The 20680-nt window shown below is 37.8% G+C and overlaps 1 protein-coding gene across 1 annotated transcript in view; it reads left to right on the plus strand.

The window, feature by feature from the left end:
• Positions 1-358: 358 nt before the first annotated feature.
• SLC5A7 (solute carrier family 5 member 7) overlaps positions 359-20680 on the plus strand; it is a 29359-nt gene continuing 9037 nt past the window's right edge. The window contains exons 1-6 of the mRNA XM_008980227.4: positions 359-597; positions 1889-2117; positions 6064-6177; positions 7738-7893; positions 13430-13578; positions 17533-17676. Of these exons, the coding sequence (XP_008978475.1) occupies positions 1940-2117; positions 6064-6177; positions 7738-7893; positions 13430-13578; positions 17533-17676 (741 nt within the window). The 5' untranslated portion in view covers positions 359-597; positions 1889-1939. The remainder of the gene's footprint in view (positions 598-1888; positions 2118-6063; positions 6178-7737; positions 7894-13429; positions 13579-17532; positions 17677-20680) is intronic.

Genomic DNA, 20680 nt, shown 5'->3' on the forward strand with positions numbered 1-20680 from the left:
TTCAGAAAATAGAATACTCTGAGACCCTCCCCATTCCCCGCTTCCAACCAGAGTGATGAGAAGTTAGATGGAGAATGACCCTAAGGGATCGATGCCCAGTTTTCTGGAGGAGAAGGGAGTGGTAGGGACTTGCCTCGGGATGGGGATACCATGGCAGGCAGCGCGGACCAGAACCCAGCCTGCCCCCACTCCCCCGGCTCCTCCGGCCCCTTTTCCTTCGCATCCCGCACCCTGCTCGCGAGGGCAGCGTCCCCAGCACACGCCCCAGCACCACTTTCCTCTGACGTCCGCCTCCCAAGCTCTGACGATCGCCCCCGCCGGCCGCCCTTATAAAGGGGACTTTTCCCAATACTCGATCGATTGCCACCTCGCCCCGCGCCGTGCGCCCTCCGCCGGCGCCCACGCCTGTCAACTCTGCGCTTTCCCAGGTTCTTGGAGACGCCGAGTGAGGAGCCGCCCTGACCGACCGGACCCCCTCCGCACTGCACCTCTGACCCACCCCGCACCCTCCCTTTCTGCACCCTCGCACCCACACCCCTCAGTTCCAGGGGGCGGCGGCCCCGGGTGGAGCGCTTTCCCTTGCAGCTACCACTCCAGGTAGGAGGGGAGCGGGCATTCCTGCGCCTAGGGGGCCGCGCCCTCGGAAAGGCTGTGGGCACCGAGCCCGGGCGGTTTTGGAGGGGAGGGACGCGGCATTTTTGCCTCTCGGTGGGATGCAAGGGCGGGTTTGCTGTCTGGCGCCTTTGCTGTCAGGGTGCAAGAGGCTACAAAGTCTGGGCGCAGGAGATGGGTAGAAGGCGGCGAGGAAGGGCCGCGGGGGGCCGGGAAAGCACCTGGCTGCTGCGGAGAGGAACTTGCTTGCTCGGTTGCTCACAAAGGCAGAGAAGACCCAGCCCGCGGGCGCTTCCCTTGCCTCCTCTAAATCCCAGAGAGGCTGATTCCTTCCCCAAAAATCTCTTCACCCATCTTCCTGCATGGACAAATATCAGAGTTTTCCCCAGAAACTTGTGTTTGAGAGTTGGGGTTCATGGAACAGCCGTGGTTACGAAAGCAAAAAAATAAATAAAAGAGAACAAGAATTTCAGAAGGTGAATGCTTTTCGAACTTGACATCTGTCTTCTAAGAGTCTTGCGTTTAATAGCTTTGATCCTTCTGTTGTGTTTTTAGGCAATCATTTTTTATGCTTTTCTTGTATGTATCATTAATGGGGGGTGATGAATTGAATGAAAGATATTGGGCGAAGAATAAGATCAAGAGAGTGGATCCTTTAAACAACAAAAACCTATTTAGTTGCTACAGTAACTTGAACTACAGAAACTTGTTGAAAATGTGGAGTTTGATGTGTTTTTGAAATGGATTTTTCTAACCATTTTTTTCAGATATTTTCATTTCAGATTACTATTGAAGCCATTCTCTGAAGTTTTTTGAAAGGATAGATAAAAGAATGAATAAAAATTGATAAGTAAAAGTTCTCAGAATAGTCCTTTATGAAACAACGTGAATAGTAATTCTAGAAGAGTAACTTAGTTCCAAACCGCAAAGACAGCCCTACTCTTTGTAAATGACAATTACTGAGTTAAGATTTGCACAATGAGGTTAATTTTAAATTTAAAGCATGTATGAAACACAAAAGGATTATGATTTCATTTGTTAAACTACATTTCCACTTTTTTTTCTGTTTCTTGAAAACTCTAATGTTAACTTGTTAAATGAAGCAGGATAACATAGTGGACCCTTATTGGTAACTGTCCATTTCACATGTGGTTTCAGTGTTGTACTCTTTCTGTGAGAGTCACAGGATCTCCCATGAGCCAGCTGGTTTATTCCTGGCTGCCTACATGTGCATAGTGCTTGACTGATTTATAATACATTCCTGTATTTTCTTCAGAAGTCTTAATGAAGTAGCCAGCTGCAGAAGAATCAGGATCATTAGATAAAAATGGCTTTCCATGTGGAAGGACTGATAGCTATCATCGTGTTCTACCTTCTAATATTGCTGGTTGGAATATGGGCTGCCTGGAGGACCAAAAACAGTGGCAGTGCAGAAGAGCGCAGCGAAGCCATCATAGTTGGTGGCCGAGATATTGGTTTGTTGGTTGGTGGATTTACCATGACAGGTATGTTCAGAGGCCACCTGCTCCATGCCGTCCTTCCTTCCCTGACATCTGTGAGTGTGCAGCGTGTGGCTTCAGAATGACAAAGCAAACGTTGCTCTTTGCCCTTTGGAGATTCTTTATGTTCACTAGTTATATAATTTTAAAATAATTTTCTATTCATGTAAAACTTAAAAATAAATTGGTTTCAACTCAGTAATACTTGAACAAAAATGATTTTATTATAAATCACTGGACTGAATAGCCATGAAATAAATCTTGGCTCTCTGGGTGGCTGAGTGGGTGGAAACAGTAAAAACAAAGAGGTGGGGGAATGAGAAGCTATCCTAGTATTACAATTTATGTATCTGCAAATTAATAGGCAGCATCTCAGCATGTCCATTAATACATGCATAAAGTTGTGACTTCAAGTTTTAAATAAGTGTTAATGAATACTAACTAGTGATGTTTTTTAATCTGCATAAATTTGGGGGTGATAATATTCCCAATTGAGTGCTGCCCTGTTTTAAAACCTAATTCTTTCATTTAATAACTAATTCCTCACAGGAAGACAATCATATGTTATACTCCACAGCACTAATAAAGAGATTTCACCAACCTCGTTATAAAAGAGAAAAGCGAGGGCGTGTCCTCCTAGGAATCCCCAGGCCACCATCTGTAGCTATCTCTCATTCAAACCTTCTTTGTGTTAGCAGAAGCTAATATTCTTTCCTACTTTGCACTAAGGTGGTTCTGTTTAAAGGGTGATTTCTTTCTTTTTTATATTCTTCTTTGTCTTTGAAAATAATTTGAAAAACATCAACTTAAAATTACATGTTTAATATTTAATACAGTTGCACTAACAGCACATATTTCATTACAGAGTCTTAGTAGAGTTTTTAAACATTTGCAACATAACAGGAACTCTGAGTGTTCATTGGAAAAATATCCCATGGGAAATTATATCCAGTGATGCCCAATTTCAGTCCCAAAGTGCAATTTTAAAATGATTCACCCTGTACGTCAGATAGTTTACCAAACCAGTCTGGAAAGAGGCCATCCATGTTCTGAACACCTTGACTTTGGCCATCTGAAACCTACAGTGTTTTGGGTGAACCATCAGTTTTATCTTTCAGACATTCACATTTTATCTTTGTTTAGCTCTTTACCCACTGTACGTGGATTCATTTGATCTTTTTAACAGCACTATGATGAGGCTCTGGGGTTAAGTGAAGATCCAGGGTTACAAGGTTAACAAGGACCAGGGCTGGAGTCAGAACCACACACAGTTCTCCGGTTGGCCATGCTGGGGGCCATCCCATGCTGTGCCACATGCAGCCCTGTAACTAGTTTCACTTTCTTTCTCTTTTTTTTTTTTTTTTTTTTTGAGATGGAGTTTCGCTCTTGTTACCCAGACTGGAGTGCAATGGCAAGATCTCGGCTCACCGCAACCTCTGCCTCCTGGGTTCAAGCAATTCTCCTGCCTCAGCCACCCAAGTAGCTGGGACTACAGGCGCGCACCACCATGCCCAGCTAATTTTTGTATTTTTAGTAGAGACGGGGTTTCTCACCCTGTTGACCAGGATGGTCTCGATCTCTTGACCTCGTGATCCACCCGCCTCGGCCTCCCAAAGTGCTGGGACTATAGGCGTGAGTCACTGTGCCCGGCCTTTATTTCTTTCAAAAGGTGTACAGTTGTGTATCAAAATATGTTGTTTATGGCAAATGATTATAACCCTCTATTGCTCTTATTTAATATTCTGTTTAACATGGCCATAAAAATGATATTTTTTAATTTGTTTTTACCATTTAGAAGGGTTTTTTTTAACCTAAAACGCTATTAAAATGTATAGAAAATATTTGAATGATGCTATATTTTATAAAGGGCCATGGTCTTTCTCAGTTTACAAAGCTTTTTTTTTGTTTCTCAGAACTCAAAATAACCTTGGTCAATATCATAATTCATTTAAAATCTGAACCATACTACCTAATCTTGTTGGACTTATTGACCTGGATATATATTATAAAAAATCAAGATCAAAATATTGATTCTTTTAAAAATGAATATAGTTTAAGTGTTTGTGTTCTCACTCATGAATCTGACACAAAATATACAAACATGGAGAGCAAATGCTGTCATAGAAGAGACTAAATTCATTTAAAAAGGGGGACTTTTAAATCATAGTAAGTAACCAAGTCCTCACTTCTATATCACCATACTTGCAATAATTCAGGCACCAATTTTCTCTTTGGATAAGGGACAGTAGGCTTACACAATGAAAAATGATCACTAATGAGCTTCGTGCTTATAAGACCATCAGACCATTTACTTCATGCAGTGAAACACTGAAGTGTTAGCAATTCCAGTTACCTAGTAGAAAGGTAAAGTTTCAAGTTCTCCGCCTGTGAGAATTCATTTCTTCAGGTCATGGTGGCACACAGAATAAATTTTTTAAAAAGCCATTTTTCAAATTTCAGCAGGGCTTAGAATAAGAAAAGCAAATTATGGCATTTGTTATTAACACTGGGCATAAAAGCTACTGCAAAGGTTGGAGTGATTGCTAAATATGTATTTGTCTTCAGAATTTTGTATATAAACTTTTCATTTAAATGTACTTAAAATTCCTATGTAGGAAAATCTTTTTATGTCAACCCTAAGACTCCCTCTTCTTTGCTTTGTATTACATTAAAAGCCAGATAAATTTTGGCATAAACACAACAGAAACATAGCCTAGGTAGTTTTGTATAGATATTATTTTATTTACTTACATCATAACTGCAAGATTTTAGAAAATTTATCAGAGTTAAATTTTATTTCTAACAGGATAATGTAACCTAGGATTCAGCCTCATACCTGATAAATGACCTGCGACCCTCATAACTTTACACAAATTCTATATAAGAATTGTTTTGAATATTTTGGCCACACTGTAACCTCAAAAGGGCATACAGTGCAAAGATTATTGTTCTCTTCAACATTAGTTTTTAAGCAAGGATTTCTCTGTTTCCTCAGAGAAAATGGTACTAGCATTATATTGCCTATTTGGAGAAAATATTAATCTGTAGATCATTCTTGGCTCAAACCTGTTAAATCAAAACTTATTTTTTTTATTCTTTAACTGCCTTCCCTCAGGTATTATGCTATTAAAATTGTATTTATCTGAATAAGACATCTATAATTATTTCCTGTCAAATAGTAAATACCTTACTAAAAGATCCATATTAGAATATAGAATTGCAAGTGTGTGTGTAGTTCATGTTTTACATTCTTCTGAGTGCTAGGTAGTCTAGGCCTTAAGGTAACATTTAAACTCACTTTGGACACCTTGTAGTAGAAGTGTCATCTTGATTCTGTCTTCACTCTTAGCAGTAAATACAACTTAGTTGTGACGGAGATAAGAGTTGCAAGCTCCAATATCCCCAGAGTGTTTAAGAAAAGACTGTATTAGTGAAAAGCACATTTCCACATACATACACCCACCTACATACATGCATGTACAAACACACCACTCCTGGAGGACAGTATAAAAACATTAATACAATTAAAATGGAAGGGCCTTGATTTAAAGAAATTTTACCCGTGACCTCAGACTATATAATATATAATATCATGAAAATGTTGCATTTAGAAAACATCTAGGACAGCACTATCCAATAGAAATATAATGTGAGCCACAAGCATAATGCTAAATTTTCTACAAACCTCTAAAAACAGAAAGAAATAGGTAAAAGAACATTAATAATGTTCACTTACGTAACTCAATACGTTCAACATGTTTTCATCAATGTATGATCAATGAGAGAAAAAACACTTGAAATCTGGTGTATATTTTACACTCCTAAAACAACTCAATCCAGACTATTCACATTTCAGGTGCTCAATAACCGCTAGTAGCCACTGGGTTTGGCAGGCGGATGCAGGTATAACAGGCAAAGCAGTATCGCTCCCTCACTTTTCATTCTGTTTCAGCTACCTGGGTCGGAGGAGGGTATATCAATGGCACAGCTGAAGCAGTTTATGTACCAGATTATGGCCTAGCTTGGGCTCAAGCACCAATTGGATATTCTCTTAGTCTGATTTTAGGTAAGTGAAAGTGCAAATCTCAGTGACTCACTCTGTAAAGCATAAAGAACAAGAGTATAAACAACAAGTGGAATAACTAGTCAAACGCTGTAAATAACCATTGTAAAAAAAAAAAAAAGAAATGTCCCCAGAGATCTCTAAGGACCTGTTACCAGAAATTGGTAAGTAGCAGAACACTAACGCTTAGATTATTTGATGTCTTGATTATGGAATATATTTTTAAAATCTTTGGTTCTGTGGCTATCAGCACAGTGAATTTCTTAACAAAATCATGTATTATTTCTTTCAAAACAAGTATGAATATATCATTAATAATGAATCAACCTGACATGTACCTGTATGTCTTTTAGCAAGTCAAATGGCCAAGAGGTCAAAATTATTATATAACAGAAGGTACCTCATTTTTTGGCACTCAAAGGCTTTTATTGAATCTGCACTTATTCAAAACACCTAAATGCCATGTTGGGTGATAGAAATGCATTAGACATTTAAGTGAGCAATGTGCTGTTCATGTTTTTTAATTCACATACCTCAATATGGTCTCCTTGTCCTTTGGACACATACAATGGTAAGTGTGCTAAATAATTTATATTAGGTTGCTAGACCTCATATTTATTGTAGGTTGGTACTGTGTGCACATTATATTTCAGACTGGTTCCTTAATCCATACAGGTGTTCTGAAAAATGCATTTCCCTTGAGAAATGTCAGCATAGTAAAAGACTATTATATTAAATTTTTTTTTGTATTTTTAGTATAGATGGGTTTACTAAAAATATAAAAATTAGCCGGGCTTGGTGGCAGGTACCTGGAATCCCAGCTACTTAGAAGGCTAAGGCAGAAGAATTGCTTGAACCCAGGAAGCAGAAGTTGCAATGAACTGACATTGAGCCACTGCACTCCAGCCTGGGCAACAGAGCCAGACCCTGCCTGAAGAAGGAAAGAATTCCTTTCTCATGATGTTGCTTAACGTTGTGCATCCATCACCTACAACCCCTACCCTGACTCTTCAGCAGCCACTGATTAAGAGCAGCCTGACTCAGAAGGGAGATGTGCCAGGCCAGGCTCGCACATTCAGAGTCAGGACCAGTATTCACTGCACCGTGACCTGGATCAGAACAAATCCTGCCCTCAAGACAAGTTCTCACCCTGTCATCCAGGCTGGAGTGCAGAGGCATGATCACAGCTCACTGCAGCCTTGACCTCCCAGGCTCAGGCCATCCTCCCACCTCAGCCTCAGCCTCCCAAGTAGCTGAGACTACAGATACACGCCACCATGTCTGGATAATTTAAAAAAAATTGTGGCACTAAATTCTCACTCTATTGCCCAAGCTGGTCTTGAACTCCTGGACTCAAGCAATCCTCTTGCCTCAGACTCCTAAAGTGCTGGGATTATGGGTGTGTGCTACCACACCTGGCCAACATGGTACTTCTTAAAAGACTGGACACATTTCAAGAAACTTGAACATTTAACAGTTAATTTTCAGCCTCTCCATAAATAAATAAATAATTAATTAATTAATTAAAAAAAATTTCTCTGAAACACTTGTTTAATTTTTTAGGTGGTCTGTTCTTTGCAAAACCTATGCGTTCAAAGGGGTATGTGACCATGTTAGACCCGTTTCAGCAAATCTATGGAAAACGCATGGGTGGACTCCTGTTTATTCCTGCTCTGATGGGAGAAATGTTCTGGGCTGCAGCAATTTTCTCTGCATTGGGTAAGGACCAACTAAGTTGTTCTAGCTTCATCTCTGTAGTTAACCAAACATCAGATATACAACTTTACTTTCTTCACCCTTGGCTCCTTTTATTAAAACCATATACTGAGTTGTATTTACATGCATCAAAGCTTAATGGAAATTCTGCATTTCCATTAAGGTGGCAGAGATTAAATAAAACCTCAACTATACTTTTTATACTTAAATTGGCTCATTAGAGCAATAACCATGAATTATAATGATCAATTTGCTTTTATGAGTCATATATGATTTAGAGCAAAGCCTAATGAATTAAGCATAGCTAAAAAGAGCAATTTACTTTAAAGAAATGTTTAAAACAAGAGTTCATGAGCCAGGGGTTAGTGAGAATGCTAATATATATTTTTGGTGTTGAAGAAATTTAAATAAATGATTTATATCTTAATTTCTTCCAGTAAGTGTTCTTTCTGCAAACTGAGAACTTCTTACTTCCCATTGTTTTCCCTGTGATAACTGCCATGTTAATTGGTATAAACACAAATATAAAACTAAACTCCCAAAACAACAGTGCTGCATGCTATTCTAAAAGCACTAATATTTTTAGAAATGTTGACTCTTTAAATAAAATGTCTAATTATAAATATATATAAAACAGAGTCAGTTCCAGCAGTAAATAACATTCCCGGAGAAGGGAGATATCACCAACCCTCTACTGACAGAATAAGTAAATAACTTAAGTCTTGCAGCAAAATTACAAACTTGAAACATTTCAATAAACTGATACAAAGCTCAATGTTATGGTTTAGTAGTAGAAAAATTAAGTATGGCAAAATGTAACAAGAATTTCCCCTTCTGTTTAAATGTTTTCTTAATAACTTATATGAGAAGGCTTGCCCATGCCTGAGCATCTCCTCACCTCCAATCTAATCTTAGAGACACAGGCTTAGAGATACCACATGGGGCCAGTTGAGAACTTTGGACCTGACTGAGGCTGTTGAGGCAGCTGGGAGATGGAAGCTCCCCATAAAGGTATGCACTGCCCCCCATTCAGAACACCTAATTTCATCCTGCAGCTTATTCGGGTTTTTCTTGATTCCCAAATGTAAAACACAGTGACTATTGTGGAAAGAAGAGTATTTGATAGTTATAAAATACAGTAAGAACTCAGTGGAAAATGCTTCATGTCCCTGGTGCCAGATAATAATATTCCGCACCCTCTGCCGCTCTTATATTCTAATGAAATTATGTGTAAAACTACACCTCCCTTTCCACCTGACTCCCATTAGCTGAGTAGCAATGGGGGTTTGTTTGCCATTGTTTGTAACTCTAAAAATTTTTAATTTTAAGAACAAACTACCTGCTGAGGTATCAAAAAAAGGAGTGGGCTGAGTATGTAACAAAATATAAAACATTCACTCATTGAATAAAGATCAACTTGTATAATAGAGCCCTGAAGAAAGAGTAGAATTAATAAGCTAATGCTTTTAAAGTATTTTGGAAATATGAAATACAGTAATGAAACTGTGAACTTTGTTATAATTAGTTTTGTATATATGTGTGTCTATGTCTATGCCGGTATTACAATATACAGTCAGTTTAAGAATGGAGATGCATTCTGAGAGATGCGTCGGTAGCCAGTTTTAATGTATGAACCTCATACAGTGCACTTACATAAGCCGAGTTAGTAGCACCCACTGTACACACGGGCCACATGGTATAACCAATTGCTCTTAGGCTACAAACCTGTGCAACTTGTTACTGCACTGAATGCTATAGGCAATTGTAATGCAATAGCTATGACGTCATTAAGCAGTAAGAATTTTTCAGCATCATGATGATTTTATGAGAGTATATGCATTTGTGGTCCAGCATTGACAGTAACATTATTATGTAATGCATGACTACATATATGAAATACAGTATTTTCTGTATCCTTCTACATACTCCCATGTATACATGTATCAAACAACATAGTGTGTGTGAGTGAGTGTGTGTGTGTGTGTGTGTGAAGTAACTTACTGGGTACTATGTACATTATTTGGGTAGTGAATGCAAAGTCTAAACTACCACTATGCAGTATACCCAGGTAACATAATTGTACCTGTACTCTTTAAATTTACACAAATCAAAAGTAAAAGGTGGACTTAATTAAAATTTAGTGTTCATTACAAATAATTTTATATATTCAATAATATATAAGTTCTGTTATCACCTTACTATGAGTGTGCATAGTTCACCATTGAAACATAGGAGAATCTTAAACTGTCTTCTTGGTAGAAATTGCCATCTTACAACTTTTTTATTTTTATTTTTTATTATTATTTTTTAATTGTACTTTAGGATTTTGTATATACAACCACATTGCCATGTATATACCTATGCAGGATTGTTGCATAGTTACATACATGGCAATGTGGTTTGCTGTTTCCATCCCCCGGTGACCTACATCTGGCATTTCTCCCCATGTTATCCCTCCCCAACCTTCCCACCCCCCCACCTGTCCCTCCCTCGACCCCCCAACAAACCCCAGTGTGTGATGCTCCCATCCCTGTGTCCATGCGTTATCATTGTTCAACACTCACCTATGAGTGATAACATGTGGTGTTTGATTTTCTGTTCTTGTGTCGGTTTGCTGAGAATGATGGTTTCCAGGTTCATCCATATTCCTATGAAGAACACGAACTCGTTTTTATGGATGCATAGTATTCCGGGGCGTATATGTGCCACATTTTCCTTGTCTAGTCTATCGACGATGGGCATTTGGGTTGGTTCCAGGTCTTTGCTATTGTAAACAGTGCTGCTATGAACATACGTGTGCATGTGTCTTTACAATAGAATGATTTGTAATCCTTTGTATATATACCCAGTAATGGAATTGCTGGATCAAATGGAATTTCTATTTCTAGGTCCTTGAGGAAGCACCACACTGTCTTCCACAATGGCTGAAATAGGTTACACTCCCACCAACAGTGTAAAAGTGTTCCTATTTCTCCACATCCTCTCCAGCATCTGTTGTCTCCAGATTTTTAATGATTGCCATTTTAACTGGTGTGAGGTGGTATCTCAATGTGATTTTAATTTGCATTTCTCTAATAATCAGTGATGATGAGCAGTTTTTCATATGTTTGTTGACCTTATACATGTCTTTTTTTGAAAAGTTTCTGTTCATATCCTTCTCCCACTTTTGGATGGGTTTGTTTGTTTGTTTTTGTAAATCTGTTTTTGTTTTTTGTAGGTTCTGGATATTAGCCCTTTGTCAGATGGGTAGATTGCAAAAACTTTTTCCCATTATGTTGGTTGCCAGTTCACTCTAATGATTGTTTCTTTTGCTGTACAAAAGCTCTGGAGTTTAATTAGGTCCCATTTTGGCTTTTAATTAGGTCTATTTTGGCTTTTGTTGCCAATGCTTTTGTTGTTTTAGTCATGAAGTCCTTGCCTATGCATATGCCCTGAGTGGTTTTGCCTAGGTTTTCTTCTAGGGACATCTTACAACTTTTTAAAGAAATGTATATTTATACTTCTAACATCTCAAGTTCAGTGAATATTCATAACTTTACAGTGTTTTTATTTTATAGCTTCGTAATTAGACTAATATTTCCCAGAAATCCTCAAAGTATTACTTTGTTTTACTTACAATTGATTTAATTATTTAGAAAATATTTTAGGGAAAATTTTATCTCAATTTTAATAGTGATGATGGAGAGGTGATTGACTTATCTAGTATCTCTGAGTTACAGTTAAGCGACAGCATCTACTAGGGTCCCAAATCTTTGAGATCATAGTCAAGTAATCTTTATTTTATAATTGAACTTTGCATAATTCATTATATATATAGCTTTAAAGTGTTATTAAAGTAGAGAGAACTGCACCAAACGAAGAATTACAAAGAATTTCAAGTAAAGTTTCAATTTGAAGTAAATGATCTCAGGAAAAAAAAATAACATTTCATATATCTATTAAACAATAATTTAGTCAGTTACCTGAAGTCACTCATAAGTAATTGGTCTCTCTTCTTTGTTGTCATTTTTCAACTTCTTACTAGATTTTTCTTTTTAATAGATTTTTACTCCAGAAAATAATTTTATTTTATCACCATAGCAAAAGCACTGAAAAAGGTTTCTTGAAAAATGTTTCTTATTGATATTTTAGATCAACTATCTTATATTGATATAGTTCTTCTCCAAGGGGTTGTGTACACGATTAGCATGCTGACTGATGAAGGAGGGTAGTGTGTAAGACAGCTCAGCTAGCTGCAACTGATGATACACAAAATCACAGTATCCATTACATGTATGGATGTATGTACTTAATCATGTGACGTGTAAACTGTATAGTTTTGAGAACAATAGAGAAAGGGCTAGCAAAGCAACAAGTGAATTACAAACTGTCAGTCCAAGAATCAAAGCGGTCCAAACTGGTCATACCTCAATATGTTCAGTGGAAGTATATGGACCAAAAATCATAATAAACAATATTGTAAAGAGAAACATAAATTTTATTTCTAAGAGAAGTTTAAAATTTGATGATGAAAATTACTTAAAAATATGATATTCAAATCTAAGGCTGTTCAGTGTATTGGCATCCTAGGAGCAAGACTGGTTTGTTCTACCAATTAAATAAAGTAAGAGTGAACTTTCACAAATTCAAGAGGGAGAGATTGATTAACAACATTTATCAATTTGATAATTTGTTCCTACAAATTTTTCTCCATTCTTTGGTGCCTTTACCATTTTTGAGCTATCAAAGGCTAGGAGGGGGCAGAGTAAATACAAAATAGCAAATGAGTATTAATTGTAAAATGTGGAAATGGGTAATCATGTTTCCCAGAAAGACTTGTGTTTTTCATAGATGTGACTAGTATATTACATATACACTTATGTGCCATGTAATGATGTCTTGAACTGCATATATGACAGTGGTTCCATAAGATTATAATACCATATTTTACTGTTACCTTTTCTATATTTGGATATGATGTTTAGATATTCAAACAGTTACCATCATGTTACAGTTGCCTACAGTGTTCAGTACAGTAACAAGCTGTATGAGTTTGTAGCCTAAGAGCAATACATCATACCATGTAGGCGAGGTGTGTAGTAGGTTGTGCCATCAAGATTTGTGTGTGAGTACACACTGTCAAGTTGCACAACAATAAAATCACCTAACGACACATCTCTCAGAGCACATCCCTACTGTTAAGCAACACATGGCTGTATTTGATTAAGTCAGAGTTCCAGAGAGTGAAATTATTTTGAGTTCTTATAATGTAATTAAATTTCTCAGTAATTCAGGGCCTTCCATAACCATACCATGGATCTGTGTGTCTGCCACATAAGTAAGTTAGTAAAGCAGTAATTTCAGAAAGCAAAAGTATGACTCACTGAATTTATTGATATACAAATTTGAATATAAAAATTAACTTTAGTTGTTATCATCCACTGCCTTTCATATGACACAGAGGAAGATGTGGGTTATCATTGAACTTTCACTATGTTCTTGTACAGACAGCAGAATCTGTTTGGGCACCTTGACCACAGCACTTCCTTGTTTGTTTCAGGAGCCACCATCAGCGTGATCATCGACGTGGATGTGCACGCTTCTGTCATTGTCTCTGCACTGATTGCCACTCTGTACACCCTGGTGGGTGGGCTCTACTCTGTGGCCTACACCGATGTCGTTCAGCTCTTTTGCATTTTTGTAGGGCTGGTAAGTGGAAGCACCCACAGATTCTCCACCTTTTTTTCTGTAAGAGATAATGTATTTTATACTAACTCATTAAAAATTAGTAGAAATGTTATTTTCCCTGATGAGTAATACATACTTACATGCTATATGAAAGTTTGAATTTCTCCATAAATTAATTAGATGAAAAACTGGTCTTTTTGATAAAATTTGATAGAAAAGTGTGCTCTCCATTGAAGTGTTTGAAAGGTCTAGGTTTTCCTTTCCTTAATGCCTATATTTGATGGAAACTTATACATGATCTCCTTCAGGTATTTAAGGCAATCCATTTTCCTCTGCAAAGGTAAGAAAATTCAAACTCTAGTGGCAACCTGTAAAAGTCTCCCTTTATGTTAGTTGGTTAACCCTAAGAATGCTCATAGGACATAGACATGATCCCTTTGGAAAACTGTGGATTTCAAATATTAGTTATCACTATTTGAGTTTTTTAAAAAAAGAAAATTCTTAATTATATAAGGCACCAAAGAGATTTGCTATTATTGCCTTTATTATAGCTATGAAACATGAGTAGTATTAGCACTATACTAAAAGCACTTCTGTGTGTCTGAACACACATTAGTCAATGTTGAAGAAATGTGAAGAGTACAGTTATGTATGTAATACTCAATACCTAAGATGTATCAAAAGAAATATAAAAACTGGTGTGTCCATGCTGTGCTAGGGTTATCATAGGTTCACATACATTACATCATCATACACATATATTATCTCAGTTTTAGATTTTATAGGGGCAATGCCCTTCTGCGAATGCCTTTGCCATGGACAGAGCAAGCTAACACTAGAGTTCATGATTCATTTTCCCAAGGATGGTTAAGTACTCTTGATTCTTCTCATCTCTATTTATTTATCTTATAATGTAAAGCATTTCGCTACATTTTACTTTAGACACGAGACACTTAGAAATGAAAAATGAAGAAGTAATCTCATGCCCTTCTCTCCTTTTTATAAACTTTCTAGTATCTCTAATAATATCCTAGAGGAAATTTTTAAGAAATTGACTATAATTAGATACACAGTTTAACTATAAATTTACATACACTAGCAAAGATTATAATATTTCCTCTCTTTTTCTTAGACATTTTATTTGCATTTCATGGAATTCCATCCATTCATATTGTAACTAAATATGAGAATATTTAATTTCCTTAAGGATTCCCACTATTTTGTATTTAAATTATCAAAATTAAGTGAACCGTGCCGAAATTCTGATTTTTCCTTAGCAACAACATAAGCTTCCGGAAACAAAACAGGGAACACAGAAATAAATCCCTCTTCAGAACACCAGGAGCCAGGTTGGTTTGGCAGTGACAGCTCTCATAACTGATGCACTAGGTATTCTAAGAAACACAACCCCAGGAATGAGCCTATTATTGATGATATATGCGATTTCTCATTGCTTTGTATGAGACTAAAACTTAAAACCCACGGGTGCATAAATCAAGTATACAAGTGTAAAGATGACAGTGCAAATATATTAGAATTTTTTTTTCTGCCACAAAATGTAAATTGATAAGGAATGAAGTTCCATTGTTTACTAGTTAAGGCCCTATTGAACTGGCTGAATAAAAGACTAAATAACGTTGTTTTCCAAACTTTAATTACTGTATGAGCATACATAAATAATCAACTTACCCTTTAAACCGTCTTCTTTTTTCAAATTCTCTCACATTATTGATTTTATCATCACTCTTGGAGCTCCAAAGCTGTAAACTTGAGGTTTTTCTTTTCGTTTTCCCTCTCTCTGGCCTCTCTCCTTCTTGTAATGTAAGGGTTGTTGATTCGCTCTTCATACTCCTTTTTAATACCGATATTCTTTCATTGCCAGTGTCACTGCTGTACTTCAGGCCTTCAAATAGGTGGAATTGAAATCTCCTACCACTGTCTCTGACTCCTCCTTTTTGCTAAACTCACTGTTGATATCTATGTTATTAAATTTCAGAAGAAATTCCACAGAAATCTTATTAAGACTCAGAGGAAATTTTCTAGCTTCCAGTTTCCTGCAAAACAAAATACAAATCCTTTAACTTGCAATTCTTCTCCACACCTCCATCTTCATCTCTTCAATTTCCCCAAGCTACTCCCACACCAGCTAAACCTGTCACCAACAGAAGTGAGTGCGAGTGTATACACACACACACACACACACACACACACCCATCCTTGAAGGCTTATATTTCATCCAAATATTTCTCAATCAAATATTTTTTTGTTTTATAATGAATGGATATATTTCCCTTCTTGAATGGATATCTTTGCCTAATTCATAGAAAACACAAAAGTGTATGTGTATGTGTGTATATATACACATATATACATGCACACACTTCAGAAGTGCATATATACATGCACACACTTCAGAAATTTATATGGATATATATTTCAAATATAATTTTTTAAACTTTTAATTTTATTATTATTATTTGTAGAGACCATGTCTCATTGTATTGCCCAGGCTGGTCTTGAACTCCAGGACTCAAGCAATCTTCCCACACTGGCCACCCAAAGTGCTAGGATTATCGGCATGAACCACTGTGACTGGCCTTTTTTTTTTTTTTTTTTTTTCTGAGACAGGGTCTGGCTATCACCCAGGCTGAAGTGCAGTAGCTCAATTACCGTTTACTCTATCTTCTGCTTCTCAGGCTCAAGCAATCCTCCCACCTCAGCCTCCCAAACAGCTGGGGCTACAGGTGTACACCATCATGTCTGGCTGATTTTTTTTCTTTTCTTTTTTCTTTTTCTTTTTTTTTTTTTTTTTTTTGAGACGGAGTTTCGCTCTTGTTACCCAGGCTGGATGGAATGCAATGGCGCGATCTCGGCTCACCACAACCTCCCGCCTCCTGGGTTCAGGCAACTCTCCTGCCTCAGCCTCCTGAGTAGCTGGGATTACAGGCACGAGCCATTGTGCCCAGCTAATTTTTTGTATTTTTAGTAGAGACGGGGTTTCACCATGTTGACCAGGATGGTCTCGATCTCTTGACCTCATGATCTACCCGCCTTGGCCTCCCAAAGTGCTGGGATTACAGGCGTGAGCCACAGCGCATGGCCTGGCTGATTTTTATATTTTTTGTAGAGATAGAATTTCACTAAGTTGCCAAGTCTGGTCTAGAACTTCTGAGCTCAAGCAATCCACCCACCATAGGCCTCCCAAAGTGCTGAAATTATAGGTGTGAGCCACTGTGATCAGCGCTTATTTATTTTTTTTGAAATACAATTTTTTTTTTTGAGACAGTCTTCCTCTGTCACCCAGGCTGGAGTGCAATGTCTAATCTTGGCTTACTGCAACCTCCACCTTGAGAATTCAAGCAATTCTCCTGCCTCAGCCTCCCAAGAAGCTGGAAAATACAATTCTTTATTAGAACTCAAGTTTGTATTATCCAACATTTAACAGAAGAGGAAAACAAAAACAATCCACACACCTGCCCTCTTCCCCAGCTTCTGGGGCTGAAGTAAGGAGCTTCCACTTTACACACACACACAAACACATACACAAGGGGATATACATATATATCTCTATATATCTTAACAGCTACCTATTTACCTATGTATGTGAGTGTGTGTGTGTGTATCAATAGATAGACACAGACAGACAGAGACAGATTGATTGGAGAGAGCATGCACGTGAGAGAGATTGACAGATATTTCAAATATAATATTTTCTTCCTAGAGATTTCTGGTGGTTGTGGCTATAGTTTTTATGACATAGTATAATCAAGCAGAGCAATAGTCAATGTGTTATTTTAATTGACCTAAATCAGTATTTTATAATGCCAAACAAAAAACAGAGAACATGATTTCCGGTCCTTCTCTGTCTGAACTAGAGGAACTACTGAGCTGCACAGTGTGTGAGATGCCTAAATCTTGCATATATCAGACAGTGAAAACCATGGCCTAGGTCTCCAGTGTCACTTTCTGTTGCAGTGGATCAGCGTCCCCTTTGCACTGTCACATCCTGCAGTCGCAGACATTGGGTTTACTGCTGTGCATGCCAAATACCAGAAGCCATGGCTGGGAACTGTTGACTCATCTGAAGTATACACTTGGCTTGATAGTTTCCTGTTGTTGGTAAGTAATGCTGTTACCTGAAGAATGTGATCTAATCATTCCTAAATCAAGTTTATTTTCAAGATTTTCATATTCATTGTAAAAAATGTGCTTGTGTGCTCATGGACGTTTCCAAATTGAGGACTCTCTGTCGGGAGGGTGGAGCCAGGGCCCGACTGTGGTAGCTGACAGTGTCAGGGTAGAGAACAAACGAGGCCCTAACACAACAGCATGAGGTGTTCTGTGTGGTGTGTCCTCATTTCTGTTGTGATGTAAGTCCAGGAATAACATGCCCTACCCCAGGACTTTCCCCAAGTGGAAGGCAAAACCATGTGAAAGCTTTATTATGTGTTTTATATTAAGGCATGAAACCCAACTTATGAAATAAGTCTCTCATTCACTCTTGAATTACAGAGTAAGTGAATTAGTAGTGTTAGAGGCCCCAAGTGAGGTGGGTTGGAAAGGGAGGTGTCACCCAGGAAAGATGCCAAGAGGAAGCCCTCAGGAGCCAGAGGAAGCTGGAAAACAGACAGAACCCTGGGGTAAAGGTGCAGGCACTTCTGAAAAGATAATAATAGCTGATCCCCTTGAGGCAAGAGGGAACAACCAGAAGAACAGACCAGATTTTATGGCTGTGCTAATTAGAGAAATTAGATCTGAAAAAACGCACTGTATTTGATTTCAACATAATAAATAGATTGTGGCAGAGTGTGATGGCTCACCCTGGTAATCTCATCACTTTGGGAGTCTAAGGTGGGAGGCTCACTTGATACCAGGAGTTTGAGAAAAGCCTGGACAACACAGCAAGACCCCATCTCTATAAAAATTCATCTCTTAGAAAAAGAAATAGATTACATTTCATAATAAACTTAAGGGGAAATTGGTTATTTTTGTTTTCTCTGTAGAAGATTGGCAATATTGTATGACTTTGTGATCATGGCACATGGCTGAATTTTGGCATTACCTCAACACCCAAAGTGACTGTGTCATTTCCAGTCAACGTTTTTCTAGGAAAAGGCAGGAAAATATATGTTTCCAGTAGTGGATTGGAGGGCTTCTTTGCCTAAGGATTGTTAAGAAATCCCTTGGCTCTCATTTTTCTGGAATGGCTTAAAATTATGAACTGAAGAAGTAAGAGTAAATATGTATATGTAACTATACCTGCATAGTATAGGTGCTCATGGTTACATCATAGAGATGATGAGACTTAGAACAATTAAGCAGTTTGTCAATCATCACACCATTGTCTGAGTTAGGGACTAAAACAGAATATTAAGACCTCACAGTCCTTTCCCCTATACCACACTTTGGTCTTCAGACTACTCATCTTTAAAATAAGACATTATATAACATGATTGCTAAATTTCTTCCAGTCTAAAAATTTATATGACTCAGTCATATTCATGATTCAAATTGTAAGACAAGTTAAAATGAAACAATAGATGTTGAATAAATGAATGTACTATAGAAATCAGACTTGAGATGATGCATCAGTGGTCTTGATCTTCCAGTTTTCTCTCCTACGTCCCCTACCTGAAGATGACTTGTCAAGTCCTGCTAATGATACTGTCCGTGTAACTCCTGGTCACACTTGCAACCTTCCCACAGTCGCCATATTAGCTCTCTATTAGGTAGACTGCATTTCTTACCTGGTCTGCTATGATAACCCCTACTAGTCTCCCTGATGGCAGCCTGCCCACCTCTTACTCCCCCATGCCCACTTTCCATATTGCCACCTGCCTTAGTCAGTTTGGGATGTTGTCACAATTTACCATAGACTGGGTAATGTATAAACAGCAGAATATCATTTTTATAATTCTGGAGGCTGGAAATCTGAGACCAGGAAGCCAGCATGGCGAGGTTCTAAAGACGGCAGTATTCCAAGTTGCAAATTGTCCACTTCTTTTTGTGCCCTCAGATGGTGGAAAGAGGGTGAGAGAGCTCTCTGGCCTCTTTTTAAAAGGGCACTAATCCCATAATAAGGGCTCTATCTTCCTGACCTGATTATCTCCCCCAAGACCTACCTCTGAATACCATCAAATTGGGATTAGAGTTTCAACATGTGAATTTTAGCAAGACAAATATTCAGTTCATTGCATCATGAGATCTTCTGTTTGCAGATGAAGTCAGACTTCACCTTCCTTAAAAATTTCTGATGACCTAAATGTCCCAGGTGATGAGTATGTGATTTATGATGTATCAATCAATATAAGTAACTGACGTGAAAGAGGTTAATGATATATTCATAAAACAGGTCATAAAATGAAAGAAAAATGTGGAAGAATATAGACGAGAAATGGGGTTATGAATTTTAGAAATTTTTCCTTACTTTTGAACATACATGGCTTTTATAAGAAGGAGATTGTTCTGGTATCTACGTATTAGACACTCTGCTTGGCCCAGGTGAGATCACGATAAGACAGATGTCTCCAGAACCTAGAACCCAGTAGGAGAGATAGGCAATTAATGAAACTTCAATACACTATGCTATGACAGGCTCATTCATCAATTCATTCATTCACGTAAGCAATATTTATTGAATACTGACTTTATGCCAGGAAAAGAAGTAACAGTAATCTAGCTAAAAGTATATTTCCAGCCTCTCCTCCTACCTCTCCCTCATACACTGACTTCTCATCAAACCAAATTCCCAGTGGTCTCAGCTGCCTGGTTGCTGTAGTTGTTTTCTTTTTTCCTATTAGTTTCTCTCTCAGGTACTCTCTTCTCCCTCCATCTCCACCTGGAAAATGCTCTCAAAGTTTATGGACAATCTGCATGTCATTTCTGCAGGTTTTCCTGTTAACATGCAGCTACCCTTTCTCTCTTCTTACCATCTCTCTCTCATCTCAAATAATTAGTGGTTTCTCATTTTAATTCCCATACGGACCTCTTTATATCATGCAACAAATTGCATTATAGTTTAAATATTTTTATTATATATGCTCAATAAGAAATTAAAGCACATTGCAATATAGGTATGTGTATCTATCAATTGCTTATATATTCTGTACTAATGTATGACATA

This window comes from Callithrix jacchus, chromosome 14 (genome assembly GCF_049354715.1).
Source record: "Callithrix jacchus isolate 240 chromosome 14, calJac240_pri, whole genome shotgun sequence".
Taxonomy (NCBI): domain Eukaryota; kingdom Metazoa; phylum Chordata; class Mammalia; order Primates; family Cebidae; genus Callithrix; species Callithrix jacchus.